The sequence below is a fragment of the Zonotrichia leucophrys genome, chromosome 3 (assembly GCF_028769735.1).
Source record: "Zonotrichia leucophrys gambelii isolate GWCS_2022_RI chromosome 3, RI_Zleu_2.0, whole genome shotgun sequence".
NCBI classification, from domain to species: Eukaryota; Metazoa; Chordata; class Aves; order Passeriformes; family Passerellidae; genus Zonotrichia; species Zonotrichia leucophrys.
In genome coordinates, this window is record NC_088172.1 from 41,245,462 (window position 1) to 41,267,847 (window position 22,386).

A 22,386-nucleotide genomic window follows, 5' to 3' on the forward strand; every position below is an offset into this window, starting at 1 on the left:
ATAAGATTATATGTCATTTTGAAAGTGAAAAGTTATGGCTGCTATGGCAGCAGATTTCGTAAATTGCCCATAACAAGGCTTGTTAGGATACATGTTTTCGATCACAAGTTTATGGTCTTGGCAGAACATAACCAGTCTAGATGTCTGTGATATGTATGTTTTATCTTTAATATGCAACTTCAGATATAAGAAACAAAAAGCAAAGATGCTTTTCTGGCCAAAGGAAAACCAATCTTGTGCAAAATATTAGTAGTTCCTAATGTTAGTGTAGCAGTAGTTAGATACCTTTATTTGTCTTAATTGTGAAAACTGCACCAAAGAAGCAAGTGAAAAGTAAATTTGTAACATTTATTTGCTGTGTTTTCCAAGTAAATACAGAAGGGATTGTTTGGGTGCTTCATGTTTTTGATCACTTAAGGCTTCAAAATTTCAGTACTTTTTTGGAAGTGATTTTTTTTTATAACAGGCTCTTAAGTTTTCATTTGAATCTCATGTTGGATTTTCTTTCCTTTAATATCCAAGATGCAGAAGAAATAGTGGTTTTGGATGGGCTTTAGATAGATTGCTGATCTTCTTGTGGAGAAAATATTAAAAAACAAACTTAAAAATCTTACAGACCTTCTCAAGGTCTCCTCTGAACTGAAAATCCAAAGCTAAAATCAAAGTATAAGTTGTGCTTTTGCAACAATTTGCTGTATCATCTCTAGCTTATCACCTTTAGGAGTTGCTTTCTTAGTGACTCAGTATCTGAGACTTAATATGAAAAGACTTAAAAAGCCAGGCATGAGGTTCCAAGCTGTAGACTTACTTGAAGTCCTACGTGTTTGAGGAACAAAGACATAAAGCACAAAACCTGATTTAAAGTGGGTGGATGGATGGATGGATAATAAGGGTTAGTGAACTATGCTTTTGAGAATGCTGCTTCGGCCCAGTTTCTTCTAAGTTAATTGGAATCACAGGTCAGTGTGGTCCTGAGCTGCTGAACACCAAGCATCTCCAACAATTCCGAGCATGTGCTTTGGCATAGATTTCATATGTGAACTAATGAACCAGAAACCTACTGCCTAGTCATATTTTCCAGTCCCTCTATTTCTTTCTGAAACAAAAGTTCCAAGTTGGTAGAATGGATGGGCAGCAGGATGTGCTATGTTTAAATACTGGGAAACACTGTTGAACTAATGTTCCTTGATTATTTTACTAAATTATAGCCTAAACCACAGGTTTCCTTATCCAGCGGCATTTCAAAAGAGGAAGAAAAAAAATTCTTAAAGTTACTTTCATTGTAGGTCTTTACAGTTTCCAAAATATTATATAGTTTTGCTAATGATGGGTCAACCATCAAGCAAAAGGTATTCTAGCTTTTTTATTAATTCCAGTGTATTATCAAGTATTAAGGATATTGTTCATTTCAAGTGTACACAACCTTACAAGCTGCAAGTTCTGCTTTCATGAAGAAATGGTAATATCACAAAAATTTTAAAGGTAGACCTACATACTTCCTGTGCAAGTGATTAAAAGCTTTTGTTTAAAAAGAAAAAAGTAGATTTAAGGGTTCATAAGGTTTTGACGTATATGATACTTTTAAAGCATATGAATGGCAACTGTCACTGGAAGAAATGTGTGATCAAACTGTTAAGGTTTCATAATTCCTAAGCTAACTTGTCATAGTAGCATAACAAATTGATGAAATGACAACTTTTTGTGAGACATGTTTGTATGGTAAATATGGTTGTGTCTACTGACTAATTATTGCCATCATCTGATAAATTTACCAAATAAGTCAAATATATTCCTCACATTATTGTGTTTTAAAGGAATGAACTCTTCAGGAAAAAATCAGGGCAAGAACTATCTCCAGTTTTGGGGTGGTAAAGCTGTTCTGTTTTTGTAAGTGTGTCTGCATGCTTGTGAGGATATGTTTTTAAGGTTTGGATTTGGTCAATGTTGCTTTATTGTTCTCTGAATCTTACAGAATGTTAGGAGATTTGAAAATACTGAACTAGTTTGTTGCATCAATGTGCATTAAAGAAAGCCGACTGGATTTTGAGGCTTCAAATCTGGTTGCTTTTTCATATTGAGAAACTTTAGATCTTCAGTAACATGTAATAATTTGTAAATCCACCTTTCTCTAAGGTAGTTATTAATAAGAACAGTAGAACTAAATGAAAACTGTGATTATGATATGGACTCTATTAGAGTTGTCATTCTTGTCTCCTGTTTGACAGCTTAAAAATAAAGCTAGAATGTTCCTGAAGTGTATTGTCCAGCTGTTGAGGTGACTGTGGTGAATTTGAGACCATTTACTTGGAATGAAATGCCTTCAGTTAAGTATAGTGAAGTATGATCTAGCATCCTTTATTGTGTTATGAGGTGCAATAGTTAGAAATTCTCATTCTCCTTTTAAAAGAAAAAAAAAGGAAAAAAAGACAAAGACTGTGCATTATATTAATTCATAAAATTTTTATGTTGCATTCAGTCAGACAATTAATCATCATTCAAAACAATTTTTAATGACAATTCTCTAAAAACACACAATATTATACTACTATGTTTGAACCACTCTCTTCCACTTTCTCACTTCCTCCTCCATTCCTTTTGCAACATTGAAGTTGCATGAGCTGCTAAGGACAAATCAGAGCAGTACCTGGTTAACACGGTCTGAAGGAGAGTGTGTCAGGACAGGGTAAGTGGGATATTAGATATGAGCAAACAGGAAACCTGAGAAAGAAGAGTGAACATAATCAGAGGAGTAGAGACCATTAGATTCTGAATTGGGCAGTTGGAGCCATACTTGGTCATTCTCCATGAGATCGATGACAGCACTGCCAGAGGCCTGGTCAAGGTATCCTTTCTTGTACTCATCATAGGTGTACATAAGCGGGGAACCATTTTTGTAGAGTGCAACCCAAACATTTGTTCCTTTTGCGTGTACATGGTAGGAGAAATAGTACAGTCCAGGGGTCCTGCAGGTGAAGATTCCTGTTCTGGGGTCATAGTGTTGCTGCCTATTGTACAAGATTTTATCAAATTTGATGGGGACTGTTGCAGCAGGGTAGGCTTTTGAGAGGATGACACTGAAAGCAGATACTGGCATCCCTGTCAGAGCTTGGTTTACTCCTCCTTTTATGAAAGATATCCCTGATAGGTCCCGAGACTCTCCTGCTTTAACATAGCCTTCGGGCATCTGTGGGATTACAGCTTGGCCAGGGGGACCAGGAGGACCTGGGGGGCCAGGCAAGCCAGGCTCACCATTGCTGCCTTTAGGACCAGGGGGTCCAGGTGGTCCCATAGGTCCACTCAAGCCCTTTGTGGAAATGCCTGCTGGGCCCGGCAGTCCTGGTGCTCCTGGCTCACCCTTTGCACCAGGGGCTCCTGGCACGCCAGGGGGGCCGATGGGACCTCTGATCCCAGGTATTCCTGAAGGCCCTCTGGGGCCTGGCTCACCATTGGTCCCTGGCACTCCCTTGGCTCCTTGTGGACCCATCGGGCCAGGCAGCCCAGGTAGCCCAGCAGGGCCTGTATCACCCTTTGGGCCTGGGAGACCTGCGTGTCCCTTAGGACCAGCAAGACCCTGCTCACCTGGGTATCCTGGTTTTCCCTCTAATCCTGGGAGGCCTCGTTCCCCCTTGGCCCCTGGGAATCCTGGGTGTCCTGCAGGGCCCATGTCACCTTTGGGCCCAGGTAGACCATTCTCACCGGGCAAACCTTTAAGTCCGTGAGGGCCCATGTTCCCGGGTGGCCCGACTGGCCCTGGTTCTCCTGGCACACCAGCTGGACCTTGGTCTCCTTTAGGTCCTGGAAGGCCAGGAGGACCTTCAGGCCCTCTGTGTCCCTTCATCCCTGGCAATCCTGGCTTTCCAAAACCTGGGAGTCCTGGGGATCCGGGCAATCCTGCAGGTCCAGGATGTCCCTTGGCTCCAGGGATACCTGCTGCTCCTGGTGGTCCCATTGGCCCAGGCTTGCCAATGCCAACTTCTCCAGGTTCACCTGGGAGGCCCTGGGGACCTGGGAGACCAACTGCTCCAGGTGCACCTGGAAAACCTCGGTCACCTTTCAGACCTGGCTGACCTGGCAGGCCATTTTCACCGGGCTTCCCTATCCCAGCAGGACCAGGGGGCCCCCGGGGTCCCTGTGGGCCTGGAAGACCCCTGCCACCTGGGCGGCCTGGAATTCCGAATCCGTTTTCTCCCTTTTGTCCGTTTATACCTGGGATACCTGGCTCACCCTTCTCACCAGGGAGTCCCCTTGGCCCCTGAGCTCCTGGAGGGCCTTGTGGTCCTGGCTTGCCAGGGACAGTCAGTCCTGCGGGGCCGGGAGTGCCAGGCGGCCCTTGTGGTCCTCTTGCTCCTGGGAGTCCAGCAGGACCAGGTTCTCCTTTCTCACCATTTAGTCCTCTTGCTCCTGGCTTTCCTGGTAGACCTGGCACTCCTGGCTTTCCGACTGCAGAGAACCCAGGTGGTCCTGGGGGACCAGGGGGCCCTTGGGGACCTGGACTTCCAAACCCTGGCTTTCCTGCAGGACCTGGTTGTCCTCTTGGTCCAGCAGGGCCTGGGGGACCAGGGGGTCCTTGTTCCCCCCTTACCTGCACACCTGTGAGAGAGAGGAAACCAGATCAACCACGGCATCTACAACATATTTACAGGCAATGTAGCATGGTGGCAAAATGCATAAAGGGTTAATTTAACTTCAACTTCATGGAAGTCAAGTTTCAGCTGCTGTATTTGTCACCGAGAACCTGACATTCAAAGTAAAAGTGTTTCACAGCCCCTACAAGTAACAAGTGCAAATTTGTTGGAAATGTGAGATATAAGGCTTCTAGATTTTTTTTTGCTTCAATACATTCAAGATCATCAAAGAACTTAAAAAATGCTGTGCAAGTAGATGCAGACTATTAAGTAAGGAAGGAACAACCCAGACAGAGCAGTAACAGATTGAGCAGGTCATCAGATTTGATGAGTAAAATCACAGGAAGCTGTCTGTACAGGTGCAGCAGCTTTTCGAAAACAACTTGTTGCTACATTTAAGTAGTGGGAGTTTTGTTCTTCCCTGCCCCCTATTTTCTAAAGTGGCCCATGGCACTAGCTCTTTTGTAAATATATGAATATTTTCAGGTATTGTCTGTCATAAAAATTTCAGACTTTTGTCTGTCATGAAAATTTCACTCAGTGGCAAGGTCACAACTGGTAATTCATTTTACTACTGTCACAATTCTGGCATGGTTATGGAGTTCTTTAATACTACTTCATTTTCTTAGTTACCAAAACAGCAGGTGGAGCCACTTAACCAAATGTTGCAAATAGAGGAATAAGCAGAAACGCTTACTGCTTAGTTTGTGTGTGCTTGGGAGGAGCCTTCAGCTTAATGTTGAAATTGGCATGCTGATTTGTTGGACATTACATTTAAGTTTAACAAGTTTAACACAGATACTGTGAGACTACTTCAATAGTCCTACACTACAAGTGGGAGCATTATAGAACAAAATGGCATATCTATGATGGGTGTTAATTTAAGAAGTAATTTTAAAAATAAAAACTGAAGGATACAAAAAGGAGCCTAAATTCTGTTGTTTTAATAATGGCAACACGTTCTATTGAATGCTTATTTAGAAAGTATTATAGATTGATCAACAATTGCATCAGCTACAATTTTTCCTTTCAGTCTCCCATGAAAAGACCAGTGTTACCTATACATACACACATGAAAGTTTGTATATCTATTATATACTTATGTACATATGTATAATATTATATACATTATGTATATATAAATTATATACAATGACTGTTTGGCTGTCTCTTAGATAATAAACTGCATTTTCCAATATGTGGATAGTTTTGTTGAACCAAAAGTGAGGTGAAGGAGGAAACTATTCTGCATATTGTTGGGAGTTTTTAAATAATAGAGGTATGCTTATGAAATACATTTGATTTTGGTTTGTTATTGTATCTGCAAGGTTGCCTTCTTCCTGTATTGACAGGGAAATTGTTCTTATCTAGAAAGTGCAGAGGGTGCATTTTCTTTTCTGCTGATGCATAAAATCAGCACAAATGCATATCAACTTAATTTGCACATCTTCCTATCTCATCCTTCTTAAGGCTGTGAACAGGAAGATAGCTGTTAAAATCCTACACATAGAAAACAAGCATGGTGATTTATTTGTGATATATTGACAATTTATTTTTTTTGGGGTGGCAAATTGCATCAGACTTTAGCTCAGAGTGTATCTCCTTATTACTTTTACCATATTTTAGATGCAAATATCAGTCCTAGGTTCACAGAGCTGCCAATTTTGGCTAAGATGTTAAAGGCATTGTCAGCACTCATGTTGTTATAGAGATTTTCTGTGAGCTGTATTGCTCTGAAATTGTGCTGCTTTTAGATTAAAATTGTAATTTTAATTGTGCTGTCTAAAAACAATGGTTATTCCTCTGAGGAGAGGACTGCTAAATCTATTAATGAAGTAGAATTTATACCAAGAACATTGAAGTATTGATTGGCTACTCTTTTACATGTCTCAGCACATACCTTGAGGCAAAATTGCTTTACATTTTCTAGTGCCATCAAACCCCATATGTGTATTGAATTAAATATGTAAACTTTAACATAACCTGCAGTAAAGGCTTATTTAAGCATTGCTGAATAGTGAGACTTCATTCAATTATTGTTTTCAGCTTGGGCTTTTCAAATATTTCAAGGCAAAGAGAGACTGGTTTAAAAACTATGTTCTGGAGAGCTGTCAAGACCAAGATTTTTTAAACAATTTCACCAAACTAGATTAAGCCTTGATAGGCTTTGGTTGCCAACAGAAATTGTGTTGTCTGTTTTATGTTGTCCTGACTCACCAGTTTGGGTTTAGACTGAAATTTCAGTTCCAGGCTGCTTTTTGACAAAGCTATACAAAGCAAAAAGATAATTTATTGGTAGCTATATCTATAGAAGTCAGTGTTTGGTGATCAAATTGGAGAAGTAAGCTATGATAAAAAGCTTGCCATTGCTACTTCAGATACTTGCAAATGGAACAAATCAATAGAAAAAAGCTGGATTCATTTGCTCCTGTTTTAGGAGGCTCCTGTTTTATTCTTCCAAGATCATCTCAGATCAGAAGTGATGATCTCCAGCAGTCTTGCCTCTTTAAATTCTTCTAAAAACTCCCTATAGGATGCTTGTTTTCCAGACTCAGGAATAACAGTCCTTCTGCAATGCTTGCTCACCAAATCAAAATCTGTCAAGCACTTGTGAATGACTGGACTCGCATGTCTGTAAAAATGTAGGCTGTTCCTGCTGTTGAGGTGTAGTATATATAGTCTTCTGTTACATTTCCTAAATTGAGAGCATTTTGTACTTCTCAAGTTTTGATATAATAATTCTCATTCTAAATATGAATTTTCACTCACATTAGATTCTGTGTTTGCATGCAAAGTGAAAATTTAGCTCAGGACAATTCATTTTTCCCTTTCACACTATTTTCTGTCTACCCTGATTCTTGCTTAATTTGTTGCTGGTTCCCCCCTTCCCAAATGTTTTCTGTACAGGGGGAAATAAGAACCTCTATTAAAAGTAGTGAGAGTGAAGTATGGTAGAGGATAGCCAAGTAAATATTATACTTCACTTAAAAATAGTTTAAATATGTAAATTATTTTGAGTAAAGTCATGGAAAAACACAAGAAAAGTTAAGGAGGAAGGAAGTGAAGCATTAAACTCAGTGAGAATTTTTTTGTATCTGCATGTACCTAAATTTGATCCAGGAGTCTTAGGGTTCCAGGAAGTCCTTGTGCTGAATAAGACAAGGGATGAAACTATGACAATATTTTGGTACAGCCCAGGAGAGTATTTTGGGGGTAAGGGTCCCAGCCATGCTGCTCTCACTTGTTTCTCCCTGCAGGGATTCTTGGAGCCTGTGGGTTGGAGCTGATTGGTATGGGGCCAGTGCTGCCACCAGCTGCTATGAGAGCAGAGTGTCTTTGGGCTCCATGTGTGTTGCTCATGATCAGACAGTCCATAGCATCTGTGTGCAGAACCATTCTGCATCAAAACACCCAAATGAGGGTAATGTGGATGCAATGTCCTGAGCAGCAATTCTGCTCTCCGGACTTGCCCATGTCCTTTTTCTAGTGAAGAGAAGCTTATTTGCTAATGCCCAAGTATGATTACTACAACTAAAAGTGGATGAGATACAGCAAAAAAAGAAAACTATTTTGAAAGAAAATAATACTATTCTCAGGGGGTAAGGTAGGATGTTTACAAGGAAGATTCACTAGTAATTTTAGTGATGACTATTTTGAATAGTCATTATGGATCAGAAGCTTTGAGTTCAAGTTTTTTGAAGAAGATGTTGGCCTAAGTATGGAAAAATAAAACAGAACTCAAATAGTTGCAAACATTAGGGATAGCCACCTGTTCATCTTAAAGAGACAGAGAGCATAACCAGAAATAAGATGAAACAATATAGCATTGCACTTATGTATTGCCTGTCCAAGCTGCCATAAGACTGATTTATGCAATGAAGAGGGTTTTTAAAATATACTAAAGCTAGAATTGTTATATTACTATGTGCTTATCCTGATAATTAAAGCATAAGCTTAAATCACTCATGAAAAACTATATAGAAGTTTATGACACATTTGTACAACTATGTATAATTTTATTTTGTCTTTTTAGGCCTTATATGGGTCTTCATTTGCCCATATATATCATGTATATATTTAAATTCACACCTAAGGTCTGTTTTGCATACAGATAACATGACAAAATATGTAAAAATTCTTCCTGAATGTAGGTAAGCTTTAGGTGACAGGTCTGTTTCTAGAAACCCGAGTGCTGAATCAAGAAATTAATAATTAGCATGCTGTACATCATTATGTACAAAGTCATGCTATGTTACTCCCACTACTGAAGCAGAGACCTGGAGCTTTGTTTCTGCTCTATATGCCTTTTGTGTTTATTGTGTAAAACATTTGTGTGGCAGGTGTGCATCTTTGTCAGTAGGAGGCAACTCTAGAGCCACTGTAAATTCTTTCTGCAGTGATAAAATCATTTCAATAAACCTGAATTGTTAGTGAAATTTGAATATCAGTAGTATAAGCAAAGAGCCTTTGTTCATGTATTGAACCTCTAGGAATAATTGTGTTAGTTTATTATGAAAAAATAGTAAACTTACCTTGACTCTTTACATTATATGGTAGAAAATGTGGCCCCTTGATGCTGGATTGTTTCTGATATCGCTCAGAATAATATCCATCACCACCGTGGACAATGTTCAGACAGAACAGCAGCAGTAAAGATACTTGTAAATGCATCTTTCCAAATTGGTTCTGTGTTAGAAAAGGTAGAGAAAGTTTGTTGTAAAGAAAAGCTTTTTAGCTCTGGTTTTGGAGATGAGTTTTCTTACATTATTGGTATTAAAAGTAACAATATTTTGTGCTTACTTCCATCTGCTTTCACTAGTTTTGAAAACTGCTCTAAGAAAAAGGGAATCAGCATTGCTATCACCTTGAATGATGGAGCTGTTGCATGGATAGATTAGAGGCAATAGTCTCACTCATAGGAAAAGAATAATTTTGATTGGATGGCAGTCTATTCAGGACAACAGTATTCAGAAATAGTATTATTTTAACTAGACCTCCAAAGTAAGTTCAGGAGCTCCATATAGCAAAACTCCTGAAAAGAAGAGAAGTTTTTAGTGAAAATATATAAACACTTCCATGATCTTACTACCTCTGTCTAATGCTGTAGCAAATGAAGGATGAAGTCCTGGTTTCTTCAACATCAGTGGCAAAAATCTCAGCAAAGTTTTTACCTGTAGCCTTACAAAGAGCCCCAGTGGCATGAGGGTGCTTTCACTGGCTCTTATATATCAACCCTCTTCCCTCCCCAGACAGAAAACAGGCATCCTGAAGTTACCTTCAAAACCAAAGAGAATAAAACAAAGTTGTGACATACCAAAGTGTTGTGGAGCTCCAATGCAGAGTGGTAGAGGAGTGAATCCTCCTCTACTGAGGAGGAGTTCTGCCACTGGCGAGTGAGCAGAAGCTGATGATTTCAAGTGCCACCCTTGAGTATTTATCTGGTTTTCCCCTTAGTTGGGTGACTGCTGGACATAAGCTCCTCCCCCAAAATCTGTAAGCAGTAATTACCTGTGTGTGTATAAGTGTGTTTTTTAGGGGTGGGGGAGAGCTATTTTGGGCAGTCATCCTAGATTATCTTAATTTTTTTTTTTTGTTAGTGTTTTTTTCTCATTATTTTATTGGATTTCTTATTATTTATGAGATTGTATTGCTCATAACTTGTTTTTCCTAAAATTTTTTGGCCCTTCTGTTTTAGGAATTGATAAAGGTAACACTGGGAGAAATCATGAACTAATAAGTAAGGTTAGTAATTCCAAGTGTTCATTTAAGTTTCTCTGTAAATGTTTTAAGGAAAGACCTATACATTTTGAACTTTGGTGAGCTGTTACTTTCAGGATTAACCTCACTAAAGTTTGTAGAGACCATTTATGTGAGTAACTAAAGACTATTTATGTGAGTAATTGTCCAATGGGATACAAGTGAGAAATTTCAAATCAATTAAGATATTAATAACAGAGTTGTCAGAGAGCCTGATTACAATTAGGCAGTTATTTAAGGAGATTATCTTCATGTTATACCTCTACACTTCTGTGTTCATGTTTGAGGCATACTACTACACATATAATGCAAGTAATGTTTCTGTATTATGAAATCTTGAAATGTGGATTTACTTACAGAATGAAAACTTCATTGTGTCCAGTTATAACAAATGTACTGAAATCCACCCTGCTTTATTTTGCAAATGTTAACACAGGGTGATGTTTGGGGGTTTCAGTTTAGTAAATTTAAACTGATGCTGGTTTTAGTGTTGGTGGATCAAACCTGGTTATAGTTTTAGCTCTTTAAGAGATTTTGTTAAACTGGTTTTGCTTAATGGACTGTACCCACACACTGCAACTTCTGTTTTATAATAAATCTTACATGATTCAGCATTGCTTTATTGAAGTTCAGTCCTAAATAGGCAGTAACTCTCAGTCATTGAATTGTTTGTGACTCTGAATAATATTTTAAAACTGAAGGTTAAAGTAAGAGGCAAGAAACTAGTTTTCTGATTAAGGGTGAAACTGTAGAATTAAATATATAGTGCACTTTCCTTTAAGAAAAAACACCTACATATAAATTGTCTGTGTATTGAAACTCTTCTGCCAATTGCAGATTTCTTTGATATTCATGTATGTATTCAATTTTGTAGGAGTTATAGGTATACTAATAAATAATGTGTATTACTGTCAATTCTCATGCATGGTAGGTACAGAAGGAACACCTGTTACTGTTCCAACCAAAAGACTGAGCTGGTGGCCCTGAACCCTGTGGCTATCCTCTGGAATGACAGGTTAACGTGGGCTGAATTTTACCTGCTCCATGTCTTTGTTTAATTCCACAGTCTTCAGCTTTTTGGCTTTTGTGTATTATGGCAAACATCCTAGAACATAAGTTACTGTACTGAAAGGGACCAATGGACCATCAAGTCTGTTCTGCTTCCAGTTGTGCTAATACCTTTGCTTAGTAGAGGACTGGATTAATGTTTTAACTTACACTAATAAGTGCAATAATTTATTCAATGTATTGTTGAACAGTTTTTTTTTTTCTATTCTTAGCCATCCTCTAAAAGACACTGTTCTTGTACTGTTTTTGTAAATAACTCTTTTTGCTGCAGGGGTCTTCAGACTAAAGCCTGTTTTCTCCATTAAGCTTGCATGCCTGACCTGGTCAGTGATTTTCACAGAGTTTGCATATCTGAGATTACATTGTTGCTCCCCACGTATGTATTCAGTTTCTTCTAGTCTTTCAGAGAAAGAAACTGTCCGCAGGTTTTTTGTGTGACTTCTCAAGGTTCTCTATTTTAAAAATGAGTCTCTATAAACTCAAATGAGGATCCAGTCATCCACTTTTGACTGAGGTAGCAAATATATGGGCATAAAGTTTATTTCCTCCTTGAAAAAACACAGCTTCAGCACCTTTTTTGGTTTGTATAAATCCAAAAATAGCTTTTGATTTTTTAAAGTATTTAAATATACAGCCTTCAGTGGGAAGTGTGGTTGTTGCTAATTTGATAATATTTGGTTAAGAACAGCAGGCGACAGTTTCATGCACACAACAGTTTTGTGCTAATTTCTTGCTTAATTCATAAATACCCCCAGAGCAGGCACACTTGTGTTACAAAAGCACCAATAATTCACATTGATATTTGCCCAGCAGCCTCACTTCCTGCCTCTTAGCTCCTTCTGGGCAGGAAGTTGAATAGTCTCTATGTGTGTCTGCATAAATAGGGATGATTGTGGGGTCAAAAGGTATATACAGGCAAACCTGTTGTCCTTGTGATTAAACTAAGCTCCACCCTATTGTGCTATCTTACTTCACTTCTTTGGCTTGAGGTTTTGTTTTTTGTGCGTGTGGGAAGTTGAGGTAGAATTGGAGTTCACAGGTTTTGTATGTTTTCCCTGCTCCTGTGGCTATTTCTTATTGACAGAGCCCTAACATGCATTTAGTGCTAAGCGTGCATATGAAAGGTGTGCTGTGGTATGTATTTGCCCTTGCAAAAATATGTGCAACAGACACACTTGTGTATCTCTATATACAGTATCAGCACATTGTAAACTAGAAAGGTTGTTTGCAAAGCTGTTCTCAAAATACAAACCTTCAGATACTTTTGTTTTATATTAAGAAGTTTAGAAAGTTGTTTTTGCTTACAAACAAAGGTGTCTTCACTCCCTCCTTCCCACAAATAGGGGAAGTAATAGTCAGGAATAAAATTTGATCCATTCCAGAACTTCCTTTTTAGTAGTGTAGTAGTAGTAGTGTGCTAGCAGCATCTTCCCGTTTAAAGGTAGTCACATTGTGGCAATGCAATAGCTGAAGTCCTAAGTTTAACTGCAATAAAGACTCCAAATAGTCTGTATGGGCCACGTGAATGGTACTGAAGTCAAAGCCTCCAGTGCCATTTGCAGCAGTCTGCAGTGTTTCATGACATTTGCTGACTAGGTGTTCAGGTTGCTGTTGAACGTTGCTGGAAAGCCTGCACTTACTCATGCTTTCCAAAATCCCTTTTTGCTTTGGTCTCTTACTCCCACAGAGTCAGTGGAAACGTGTAGCATGGAAGTGACACCATGATTTGGGAAATGGGAACTGACTTCCACCACAACCCTGGAAGTTACTCACAAAGTGACTTTGAGTGAGTCCCACAACAAGCAACTCCTTACAAGGAAGAGGCATAGAACATCTTAATTAAACATAAATTGTAATAAAACAATAAACCACTCCCTGTCATGCATCCTTCAATTAAGAAAAAAGAAAGATGAGAAGCAAAACTCCAGAATGGCTTGTGCTGGGTCCTTGCAGTAGCTGGGAACTGGCCAGTTATGTTCTTGATGCTGAGGATACTCAATGAGGGTATATTTATTGTTTTGACTTGGAGTATGTGATCTTAATTTTTGAACCATCTAAGCACAAACCCTGATCTTAGTTTCAAATAACAGAGTTCTTTGAAAGTAATAACTCACAACTTAAACTTGAACCATGTCTTGTTTTTAATAATTGGTCTTTAGTCTTAATCCTGACTTTTTTTCTTCAAATTGCTGTTATAGGTTATAATTAGTGTTTGTGGTAAAAAATGGTACTCAAGGAACCTGGTCTGTGGAGGGGTATTTACTCCCTTTATTTGGATTAGTAATCTCAGTTGGGAAGAAAGAGTCAAGAAAGTGCTGGTGGGAGATATTTCCTTTAATTTAAAAAGTGGACTGAAAAATGGGGAGTAATTTGTTACTGGCGATATAAAATCAAAACACTGTCAGCAACAGGACACAGTGCTTTTGCTGCTTCTGGCTCAAGTCCAATTTTCTTACCTGCTTGAAGTAATCTTGAAGAATGTCCTCATCTGTGACTAGTTTTCTTCTATTAAAATGCTTGTACCCAAAACATATGGTAGTTTTGGAAAGGACTCTAACAGCAAAGGACTCTAACAGCAAAGGACTCTAACAGCTTCTAGCACCATCTCTGGTGAATGAATTCTCCAGTCTCCAATTTTAAGTTTTTGAAGAAAGGTGTTTAAGAGTTTCCACAAGAAGTTTGAAAGCCTGCCATGAAATTAAAGGAATAATTGGATTTCTAGTTTGTGGTGTGCTTTATGGCACTTTGGAAACTTCTAAATCATGTCAACTCCATGGTTTAAAGCTGTTCTCTATCCCTTTCTGTCACACAGTGGTGAGAAGTGTTCTCATCCTCCCACTATAGCAGCCAGGTAAGGCCTCAGTGGGAGTGCAGAGCAGCAAAGTGTTCCACTGAACCTGACGGGCCAAGCTAATACAGAGGGGTTCCAGTTTTTTATTGCCTATGGTCAAATGGACACAAAGGAATAGGTAAAAGGAAAATTTGTTAGCTTGATAGCTATGGGAAATCTGGGTGGTTGTTTTTTTGTTTTGTTGCTGTTTGTTATGCTTTGTATTTGAATATAGAATATTTGTATATTCTATTTACGTGGAGGGTATTTTCTATTCCAATGCTAGCTGCTTGGACTGCCCAGGACTAGAAAACATCTTGGTGAAGGAAATATTTACCTTTGTAATTGAAAAATAAATAAGATTTATTTTGAGTTTTAGAATGCATGCCATCTTTTTTAATTAAGAGGCTTGTTAAGCTAGTGTGTGGGGCTGTGCAGCCCTATCTGTATCTATATTTTGATATATAATAAAGAATTCTCTTTAAACAAACAAAGCAAAACAAATTTTGTTACTCCTACAGTCCTGTTGTAGTCTTTTTATAGACTTTAAGTCCTTATACTTTTTTAACACTTGTAATTGTGGTTGAGTAAATGTCCTCCTTTCAAGTAGTAATGGAAAGATGGTGTGTATTTTTTCTGGCACTGCAAAACTGACTGCTGACCAGTTTGTTCTGTTCAGCTCAAGTAACTGTTGATCACAAGAGCTCTATTTAGTGTAGCAATATATTTAAATAGATGACACCCAGTTAAATATTTATCGTTGTATTCTGACTGAGTTAACTTGCAGGGACACTGAATAACCATGTTGAAACCTCAAGAGGAGATGTGTTCTACATAGCTTATAGAGAAAGCTTTGAGACAGACATGAATTTTTGATGAAACAGTCCTCTGAGACAAACAGTATTACTGGTTATTGCTTTCGAACAGCACTACATTGTTTATCACCATGTTCGCTAGGATTGTATGAAGATACGACAATCCTCACCCACCTTAGAGAATTTCTGGTAACTGAGTAAAAGATGCCAAAGAGAAGTACTGGTGTTAGAAAAGATGTTTTCCTTGGATATCCTGTTGCCTGACCTTATTCTGCCCTCATTTTTATTTCTCCCTCCCTTGCTTCTGAAAGTAAAAACAACAAATACTGTTTAAATGAATAAATTAATTTGCAACTCCTATCAGGTATGTGGTTTAATTGAAAACCAATCAGTTTCAAGATACTAAAAAGACAAAGCTGGGTTTATATATTAAATATTCATCCTTTCTTTCACAAATGCTTTTCTAATTAATTAGTGTAAATGTTTAATTATATGAAGTTTTGTATTTTCACTAGTTCTGTTTAAAACGGCAGACATGCAACTGATGACAGGACTTGCATGAAGAAAAAGAGCAGAAGTATTTCATTAACTTGTTGTACAGTTCAGGAAAATAAAATTTCCAGGATCCTGGTCACTGAATAGCCTGAGTAAATGCAAAGATTTTGCTTTGGATTTTGACAAGGGAGTTCCACAAAACTCTTTCTGGAGCTACTTAAACATAACCAGATGGAGAGGTTTCTAGTCCATTCTAGCTGAAGATGCTCATTTTCAGCCTTTTGGTTCATGTTGATTGCACTCCTAGTTGTGTCAATGCAATGGTTTATAAAACATTTCTTTAAGAATTTGATTTGGATTAAAATCAGACTTTCTTGGGAGTGATGGAGGATGGAGGCTTGTTTTCTGTACGTCCATGTCATTTCACAGTATGTTTAAAACTATTTTTAAATATGTTAAATAGATCATTAGTCTTTAAAAATTGCTGCAAGTCTTCTTTCTATTTTAGTAAGTACCTGATGTTCTTGTTTAAAAAGAGCATTCACATAGAAATGTAAATACGCTAAGTAGTCATATTTTCCCAGTGAGGACTATTTTTATTCTTTTTTTTTAATTCATGCTCTTTTTACTGATTTTTATTAGATTATTTAATATCTTTCTCTACCTCTGTGCTTGCTGGACTCAAGGTTTCTGTCAGAGTGCCCTGAACCACAGCGAATAAAGTAGAAACCATGGAAAAAAAGAATGAGAACCATTTCTGCTATCCCAAAGGTGAAAAAGTTCATGCAGCTTCCTTTGGTATCCCATAATTAGGGGAATCTTCCAAATACTTAGTCAAAAATAGGTGTAACTGAGCTACTTTTTCAAGTGTAGCCACTGGAGCATGTAGTCAGCCTGCTGAATAGTCTCATTCATTGACTATACTACCTGCTGTGGTTTGGACAATTGGCACAGAGTTGTTTTTAAACTTCATGTTTAAAGACAGGTGCCAATGGGGGAAATCCAGACTTTTACAACCAGAACAAATAAAAAGCTGTCTGAGTTCATTTTAAAAATAAGGGGTTTGTTTGTTTTATTAAGTCTGGCATTTTAAATATTGCTGTTTTGTTTTAATTTATTTAAATTGAAACTTTGAAACATTCTTTTGGTGGGTGCATGTGCATAAGGCGGGTGCGAGTCCTGTGAGGAATAGTTGATGAGTAGTTGAACTTGTTTAGCCTGGAGAAAAGAGCCTCAGGAGGGACCCTTTTTTGCTCTACAACTACCTGAAAAGAAGTTAGAGTGGGTTCCAGTGTCTTTTCCTAAGTGGAGAGTGATACAATAAGAGGAAATGGCCTCAAATTGCACCAGGAGAGTGTTCGATTGGATATTAGGACAAATTTCTTTACCAAAAAGTTTGTCACACATTGGAACAGACTGCCCAGGGAAGGAGTGGAGTCTCCATTCCTGGAGGTATTGAAAGACCCGTGGATGTGGTGCTTAGGGACATGGTTGGACTCACTCATGGTGCTGAGTTAATGGTTGGGCTAGATGATCCTAAAGTCTTGTGAAATCTAAATGATTCTATGATTCTGTATAAATTTTTTATACTATCTCACTTATACAAAATAAGCTTGAGTCCGTGAAGCCTAAGTGTTCCTGATATTAGTAATAGACTAGTTTTCATTTCAATTAGCTGAAACTGAATTTTTACAAGCATTGTATTGTCACATAGGAGAGTCAGAATTACTTGCTTTTAATGAAGTGCTAATGCAGTGTCAGCCCTGTCACAGAAAACCTACAAAGTTTTATAGGTGACATTTGCTGTATTACCTGACTCAAATCACGAGTTTCAGTTTTTCCTGTAGGACATCTGCCTCCATAGGAGGAATACCACATGAATATGAGGGATGATCTCTTTTTATGAACTTTACTAGTAGTCTTTTGCATTCAAAGCTTTGAGGACCAAAAGAGAGTTATATAAAGAGACTCATATGTGAAACAGATACTTTCCAAACAACTGATACAAAAACATGTGAAGATACCAAGAAAGATAGGGACTCCTGAATTCATGACAGACAGCCTGATCGGACTTCATCGTGTTTCCAGTTTCCCGGCTGATACTGCGCTGAATGATGAAAAAACAAAATTTAAAACTGGACTGCTGCTGGAGGTGATGTGAAATGACTTCTGCACCCATTGACAGTGATCTCCACAGATCACAGATACTACATCAGTGTAATTCTGCTGCATACAAAAGGGGGGATAGGAAATGGGCTAAGGAGGGAAAGACTCATTTATCCATATCAAATAGTCCAAATTGTGATGTGAATTGTATGATTATCTCATGCAACATCTCTCTGAAAAATGTCTTGTAGAACTTTTGGGTTTATCCTCCAAAAAGCTATGGATTCCAGTTTAAAAGCTACTGTATTTGTCTTCAGTGTGGAAAAGTATCTTATGATGATTAGGGGGAGGACTTTTTAACAGTAGAAAATAAGAGTTGCTCTAAATTAGTTTTCAACCGAAAATAAGTGTGGAATCTGGGAAGCTGTGGCTAAAGTAAATGCTGTTATTTGATGTAACATCTATGCTAGTGTCATTACATCATTTAACAATAAATCTGGTACATTCAATTCATTGGTTCTATTGCCATTGCATGGCTTATCCAATTAGTGTCTGGTTATCCCTTGCTGCATGAGAAGCAAGGCAAGGTTCTATCTTTATATGTACATATTTGTAATCTCATTCTGCATGCCAGCTTTCCCTTTTTTTTTAAGATACTTCACATTTTTCTAGCAATAGACTTCAGTATTAGATTTAGATGTAGTAGATTCAAAAAGAAGCCTTATATACAGAAGATCCATCTGCAAATTCAGTAGAAGTTAAAAGAATGAGATTTAGAATTTTATTTTTTGATGGAAACTCTTTTCATTTACCAACTTGAAATATTTTTAAACAAAGCTGAGAATCTTGAAACAGTCTCCTTATTTCAGGACATAAGCATAACATTGTTTGTCTGTTGAAATATTAGTTCACCAAGAATGCATGTTAGTTCATTCAGAGAGAGCTCATTGTTTCAGAAAATAGACCACCTGTGTCTGTAGACCTGTGGTGGGATGTGTTTGCTTACTTAAATATTAGTAAGTAAAAGCAAAATTAAAATGCTAGAATATTTTTCTCCTGTTTCCTTTTTATACCTGTCTAAATCCTGGTCTTTTTTGGTATGTCCTGTGTACATAAATTGTATTTAAAAATTGGCTTTCATAGTTGGATTCCACCTTTGGCTATGCTGATGACCACAGGATGTTTACATGAACTATGGCAGACTTTTCCCTCTGAACCTCTCCTGCAGTGCTATATCCCTGAGACACTCAAGTCGTTTAGAACAGGGGGTTTTGTTTGTTTGTGCACCAATAGCTTGCAGGTACTTTAAGGGAAGGTATATTTAGGCTGATCACATAGGGAGTGCCAACACTGTTGGAAAACTGAGCTGGCCAAGAGCATGAGCAGAATTTATTTGATATGTGAATTAATCTCTGGTCAACCTTACAAACTATTTAATACCAATATAGGATAATTTTACTACCTTTACCAGTTTCTAGAGATAACAGATACCAAAAAATAAGACAAACTTTTGCATTGACAAAGCAAGATTGTTTTACGAACTTAATTGGAATAGTAGACACAGTTGTGTCACATTATTTCTAAAACTGATTGGAATGTTTAAACTTCTACTGGATCATCTTTTAGAAGGAGAGAAATATTTCAATGTAAAAGTTTATATTCTTTTAAGAAAACAATCTGAAGTTTCCGGAGAATTTGATTAGGAGCTGTTGTAGTGATGCTACCCATGAATCTCACAGGGCTCAGTGGTCTCTTGGGAACACAGAGACCATTGGTCTCTGTGACCAATCTTGGCGTTTTGATATGGAAAAATCAAAAATAGTCATAGATGAAAAGGACCTGTTTCTGTTGAGACTTGGCAGATATAGTCAGCAAGTTAAAATTTCAGTATTTTTAAACCATTTTTCATGCAGGATAATGCAGGATGCACTACCTGAGGGCAAACTGCCTCATGGCATTTGTTCAAACTGCTGGCAGAAGCCTCTGTCCAAAGTTGTGAAAATGCTTCTTAGAATCCTTCATTCCTAAGTTACCTGAAGGACAAATATGACCCCTCGTACACAGGTGGTTTTTTGTGTCTAGTAGTTGGGAAAAGTTGCCTTGCATACTTGCATACAACTGCAAAAAAGTGATGATCAGCAAGACTATGTTTTGTGTTTGGAGTTATTTTATGGCTTACATCTAAAATGTCTGCTTGAAATAAAACATGATTTTTCCAAGTTATACTAATGTTCAGGAAAGGACTTCAGGCTGTCCAAGTCTCAACCATCAGCTTATAATCAAGGCCTGATGGCATCTAATTACATTTCAGGTAACTGCACAGTGGCCTGTGAAGTAAAATATTCCAGTTTTGGCACTGGTTTATGCAAATGCGGCTTCTGATGTTTTTGCAAGGACATATATGCCCTAAGTCTTTATTTAACAGAAAATGAATTTATAAACAGAGTGTAACAGGTTCTGAGTTTCTGCAGTGAAGCTTATGGCCCATTAAAGCTTAATCTGCTCCCTATACCCTACAGCACAGCATTTTTCCTTGACTTCTGTATTTATGCCGCATGCCTGGAAGGCACATAGGAAGCATCTCAAGTTTCTGTTCTTGTGCTCGGAGGACAAAGTAAATGTGATTCTATTCTGTCACTGCCTTTTCCAAAAGAAACACAATCTGTTTCTTTTGGAGAGTGCTCCATTAAGCAGTTAAGTAGATGGGAGGTCTTGATGCTGAAGGTGTAGATAAGCTCTTTGGGGCATTTAGCTGCCAAACTCTAACAAGCCTTTATTGTACAAATGCAATCAGAAATTTGTAATAATTGCATAAAATTTTGTGGTAGTGGCAGATTGGATATTTTGCACATTGTACCCCTATGTCCCAAATCCAAACCTATGGAAAGAATTCATGCCTTGGAGCTGCTTTGCAAGATGTATGTACAGGACCAGGGTAGAAACCTTTTTTCCTGACTTTTTATTAAAGGATGACCAAACAGTTTTAAACAAATATTTTTGAAAAAGCCAAAAGCATGAGGTATAAGAAATTGCAGTTATTGCATGAATGAAGTATTGAGTTGGACTGGTGAAAATTTGGCAGTATTTTATCAGAAAACCCGATCCTGATGAAACACAGTTCACACTAAAGATGAATTATATATATTTTCTGTTATAACATCAGGTAATTATTTTAATGCTAAACTCTTTTATGCTTTACAATTTAGGGCATTGGGGTTTTTCTAAGGAAAACTATTTTCACAGTCTTTGCTTTTTATTTTTAAAGACATAGTATTTCATTTTGTTATTAAAAGCTGTTTGATCTACAAAAACTGATATTGAAAGTTGTAGACTATCACTCAATTGCCATGAATTACAATGAAATCTTCCCAAGGAAAAAAGTGCCAAGAATACAGGTGTTTCATATGTCCTTTATAGTACTGTAATTTAAAGCATGATCTCTTGTTATCTCTGTTGTCTTGTTCAGAGACTTGTTTCCTTACTGGTAACTGTATCCCTCTGAGATCCTCTTGCCAAACAGATGCTAGGAGTAAGAAATTAGTGCTTTGGGAAAGTTGAAACTCACAACTAAACTAGCTTCAGGCTTGTCATCTCCTCATAAAGGCATTTCTTTCCTTCTTCATCCCGGATTATTTATCAAGTTTGCACTTGGAGGACCTTTTAAAGATGAGTACTGCAATGTTCCTGGCTCTTTTTGAAGAACAGTAGATTTATTTATTTTTTTAAGTATGAAAAACAGTGGCAAAGACCATAAGAACTGTATTTTTTAATTCTGTTTTCCCAAGATCTGTCATTTGTTTTTTCTTAGTCCAGAACAGAATGTTTGCTCTGAATTTCAGTTATTGTCACTTTAAATGACAAAAATTTAGAAAAAACTTTCTGCATTCTCTGTGGTTTGGAGCTGATTGGACTGTTATTGTTACCCTCCTGTGTATATCAGAATAAACTGTAGAAAACTATGTTTAAGAATATCAATATATCTTTTGGTTTGCATCCCACGGGGATGCTTTCTGAAACTGGTTTTTCATTACAACATGGAAGTACAGAGAGAAAATTAGATTTTTAAAACACTGCATATGTGTGCTTATTTGATTCTTTTTAAGGCTCTTTTAGGTTCTTTTCCCCCTGCACTTTGTTTCATTATGGATATTGTGATTAGGCAGGGATTAAGGATTGTCTGGATTACACAGACCTCCAGCTTTTCTTAGTGTCCTCATGACAGGAATCTTGCATGCCAAAGGCATATATATTATGGAGAATATAACACTGAAAGGGATTTGAGTAGCTGTGGCTATTGCAAAGAGTCCTGTCTCACATCAGTTAAAATGATTCCTGTAGAAACTGCTGCCTTATTAGCCACCACACATTCTGGAGTAAGTTTTGAGGGTGTTGGAAGTACTCACAATATTACCTCTGTTTAGGCAGTGCAACATTTAAGCCCATGCCCCAGATAGCCTCATCATAGGTGAGGCATCCTCTGAATACCACTTTTACAGAGGCAACTAACTGCTGTCCTCAGATGAGGCTGGAGATAAGAACTCATTATTTCCTCCAGTGACTGACTGATGTATTCTGACACTCAATATTCTGTCAGTTAGAAATCCATTCTTAAGTATCTGATTGTGCCATCATTTATGTACTTATTATATGTATTATTATTCAGTACTGAATGCTCTGTAATGCCTGCATC

The 22,386-nt window shown here is 37.8% G+C and overlaps 2 protein-coding genes across 2 annotated transcripts in view; one reads left to right on the plus strand and one right to left on the minus strand.

The window, feature by feature from the left end:
* Nucleotides 1–22,386, plus strand: part of NT5DC1 (5'-nucleotidase domain containing 1) — a 124,244-nt gene that overhangs the window by 14,177 nt on the left and 87,681 nt on the right. The gene's annotated exons all lie outside the window — the stretch shown is intronic.
* On the minus strand, nucleotides 2,441–10,120 carry COL10A1 (collagen type X alpha 1 chain). The gene is made up of 3 exons (XM_064706894.1): nucleotides 9,940–10,120; nucleotides 9,158–9,311; nucleotides 2,441–4,590 (listed from the first exon to the last, which is right to left on the minus strand). Exons 2-3 carry the CDS (start codon nucleotides 9,294–9,296, stop codon nucleotides 2,696–2,698), a joined length of 2,034 nt encoding a protein of 677 aa, XP_064562964.1. The 5' UTR covers nucleotides 9,297–9,311; nucleotides 9,940–10,120; the 3' UTR covers nucleotides 2,441–2,695.

Excerpts from the sequence above, each read along its gene's own strand:
- COL10A1 (XM_064706894.1), bottom strand. The coding sequence starts at position 9,296 with ATGCATTTACAAGTATCTTTACTGCTGCTGTTCTGTCTGAACATTGTC. Across the intron at positions 4,591-9,157 it reads ATATAATGTAAAGAGTCAAG|GTGTGCAGGTAAGGGGGGAA; the intron begins GTAAGTTTACTA and ends TCTCTCTCACAG.